At 36.7% G+C, this 3,259-nt stretch overlaps 1 protein-coding gene across 1 annotated transcript in view; it reads left to right on the top strand.

The window, feature by feature from the left end:
- Positions 1 to 3,259, top strand: part of ACSS3 (acyl-CoA synthetase short chain family member 3) — a 156,174-nt gene that overhangs the window by 69,889 nt on the left and 83,026 nt on the right. Inside the window, exon 5 of the mRNA XM_023509215.1 lies at positions 9 to 209. Coding sequence (XP_023364983.1) covers positions 9 to 209 — 201 coding nt within the window. The remainder of the gene's footprint in view (positions 1 to 8; positions 210 to 3,259) is intronic.

Genomic DNA, 3,259 nt, shown 5'->3' with positions numbered 1-3,259 from the left:
CTATGTAGGAGACGGTTCCTTTGGCTCCGGGCCGTGACCTTGACTGGGATGAAGAGATGGCAAAAGCCCAATCACATGACTGTGTTCCTGTTCTTTCGGAACATCCGCTGTATATTCTTTACACATCGGGAACAACAGGGCTGCCGAAGGTATTTGCTCTCTTAGGAATAACTATTTATAGCATCAGATTTCTTTTGCACCAAGAATATGTGATCACTCATTGAAAATATTTACAGACTGTACTTTGAGGTTTAGACATAGTTACTTTTTATCTTAAGAGAAATTTTGAGCTTAACTCTAAATATAAAAAATGTATTTTATTTAATGCCAAATGCTTTGCCTTTATTTCTTCTAAAGTTTCTCAAATGCTAGTGATATACAATTGTATGGTTAGTAAGCTATTAAAATTAATAGATGTTTGATTGAATATCAGTTGGTTTAATGAAATATTATAAAAGCATATATACATATATTTTATTTTTTTGGAGACAGAGTCTTCCTTAGTCCCCCTGGGGTAGAATGCCATGGTGTCTTAGCTCACAGCAGTCTCAGACTCTTGGGCTCAAGCGATAATCTTGACTCAGCCTCCCAAGCAGCTGCGACTACAGGCACCTGTCACAACGCCCAGCTGTTTTTTTAGAGATGGGGTCTTGCTCTTACTCAGGCTGGTATCAAACTGCTGAACTCAAGCAATCCACTCACCTCAGCCTCCCAGAGTGCTGGGATTGAAGGCATGAGCCACCATGCCTGGCCCAAAATGTGTGTGTTGGGGGGAGGATAGGTGGAGAGAGGGAGATTGGTGGGACCACACCTACGGTGCATCGTACAAGGGTACATGTGAAACTTACTAAATGTAGCATATAAATGTCTTAACACAATAACTAAGAAAATGCCATGAAGGCTATGCTAACCAGTGTGATGAAAATATTTCAAACTGTATATCAACCAGCACATTGTACCCCATGATTGCATTAATGTACACAGCTATGATTTAATTTTAAAAAAAAGAAAGTAATGCTCAGGTTATAAAAAAAAGTGTATTTTAAATGAAATATTTTTATTCTTTTAAGTTCTGGGGAGGGGATGAAGAGAAAGTGTGAATGGTTACTGGGTGCAAAACTATAGTTAGATAGGATGGGCAGTATTTGATAGTATACTGAAGGGACTATAATCAACTGTGAGTTATGGTGCTGTACTTTAAAGTATCATTAATCAGAAGAGTGCAACAGGAACGTGCCCAACGTAAAAAGATATAAATGCCTGAGTGATGGATACCCCGATTACCCTGATTTGATTACATCACATTGTATATCTGTATCTAGAGATCATACATACCCCAAATGGTATCTAACTATTATGTACCTATAATAATTAAAACTTGACAATATGGAGTATAGCTTATATACAGTATGAAATTGATTTTTAAATTCAGTTTGTTATTACAGATGTGAGTTTGAGAACTGGTCTAGGCAGTTTGAATAAGAGATAATTTATCAAAATACTAAAGTATTTGTTTTACAGCGTGGACTATACTCAAGGATTTTGAAATACGTTTACCATGAAAGGTGTTCTCATGAAGCAGAGTTAAAAGCATCAACATTCATGAATACGTCAGATATCAACAAACACCACTTTTGCCTGGTATCTCCAGATCACGCTGTTTCTTCATTCAACTTCATAAAGGCTTACAGTGTCATCTTCCTTACTCCTCTTCAATAGGGGGTTCAATATTCATTGGCCCAGAATGTCAGTAGGGAAAGGGACTTTCACAACAATGTCACCCTCCCGGACCGGGCCTTTTTATAAAATAAGCATTCCCCATAGCATTAGAGTTCTGAACACATAGTCTTTCACTAATCTAAAAGGTGAATGTGTTAAATTTAATTAAAAACATTAAGACAGTCTATTTAAAACTCTACTATGGAAAGGAAAAAGTTCTATAGGAGAGTATATTCTCTCTGGGGTTGGTGACTACGTTTCATTATATGTTGGTCTACCTTTGTGCTTTGTATGTAGTTGGTAGTCAATACATTTTTGTTTAAAATATAAATAGATGCACATAGATGAAGATATTTTAGAATTAAAGAGTTATTTCTTTTACAAATCTAACCATTTTAAAAAACAAATAGTCCTTCATTTGGAAGACTTTAAAATTTATTTATCTAAGGAGTCCAAATGATCTGCTGAACAAAATTCTTACCCTCTGCGTTTTACAACCCTGCATCATACACCAGCCACGTGAAGTCCAACTGAAACATTTGGCTGTAAAATAAAAGAGGACTCAGCAAAGTTATAATCTAATATAAAAGTATCGACATGAGACAAAACTCCTGACCCTGAAAACACAGTATAACCTAATATTAAAAAAAAACACTTTAGTTTCTTAAAAGCCTGAAGGAATCTTATAAAAGTATTTTTGCCAGCTCAAAACTTTAAATCACTTTGAAATTTACTGTGGCCTGCATTAGGATCTTTCTGGGAGGGGCAGAAGAAAAGCTTATTGGAGATTCAAAGCTGACTCAGCCAGTATAGGAAAAATAAAATAAAAGTAATATACAGAGCATTCAATTTGAAAAATGATGACTCTGAGGGAGGAAGATTCTAGCTATTCCAGGTTTTCCCTGGATCAAAAAGTTTCTTTTTCAGATTCCTTCCAGTGCTGAAATAGAAGATCCTTTAATGTTCTGTCATCCTCATTTTCCTCCTAATGTACTATCCCCAAGATAGCTTATTTCAATAAATTGGAAAAGACTTTATTGTTCAGGGCTTTCTATATTCACCATGAATTGGACTCAATTCAAGGCATGTGTCTTGAGTGTTCCTTCTGAGCTAGGGCAGATAAAACTATGAGTAAACCTTAGTCCCTCTAGTCTAGGAGGTTTGAAATGTGTGTGAACACAGGTCATGTGGGGGGGAACTTACTAGGAATAAAGGTGACTACATACAGTGGAAGCAAGAGATGAATTTCCAAGGTGTTGAATTAGTTTAGGATTTTACTTAGGATAATACACTTCATATGGTGGATTCAGATTTGGTTCAAGGTCAGCAGAGAGGCAGAGGAGGAGTCCGAGAATTTTAACCTGAAAACACAGGAGGGTGGTTTTAAACATTCAGTGAAACAGAAATCCTGGAGTATGGTTTGAGGCTAGGAGAGCTGGGCCTTTTTGAACACACTCAGTACTCTATATCTTTGGACATTAATATGAAGATTCCCCGTCAGTAGTTGGAAGTAAGGACCTGAGCCCAAGAAGCACATATG

The sequence above is a fragment of the Otolemur garnettii genome, unplaced genomic scaffold (assembly GCF_000181295.1).
Source record: "Otolemur garnettii isolate 467f Iridium unplaced genomic scaffold, OtoGar3 scaffold00007, whole genome shotgun sequence".
NCBI lineage: Eukaryota > Metazoa > Chordata > Mammalia > Primates > Galagidae > Otolemur > Otolemur garnettii.
This window is presented reverse-complemented; position numbering and strand designations above follow the sequence as displayed.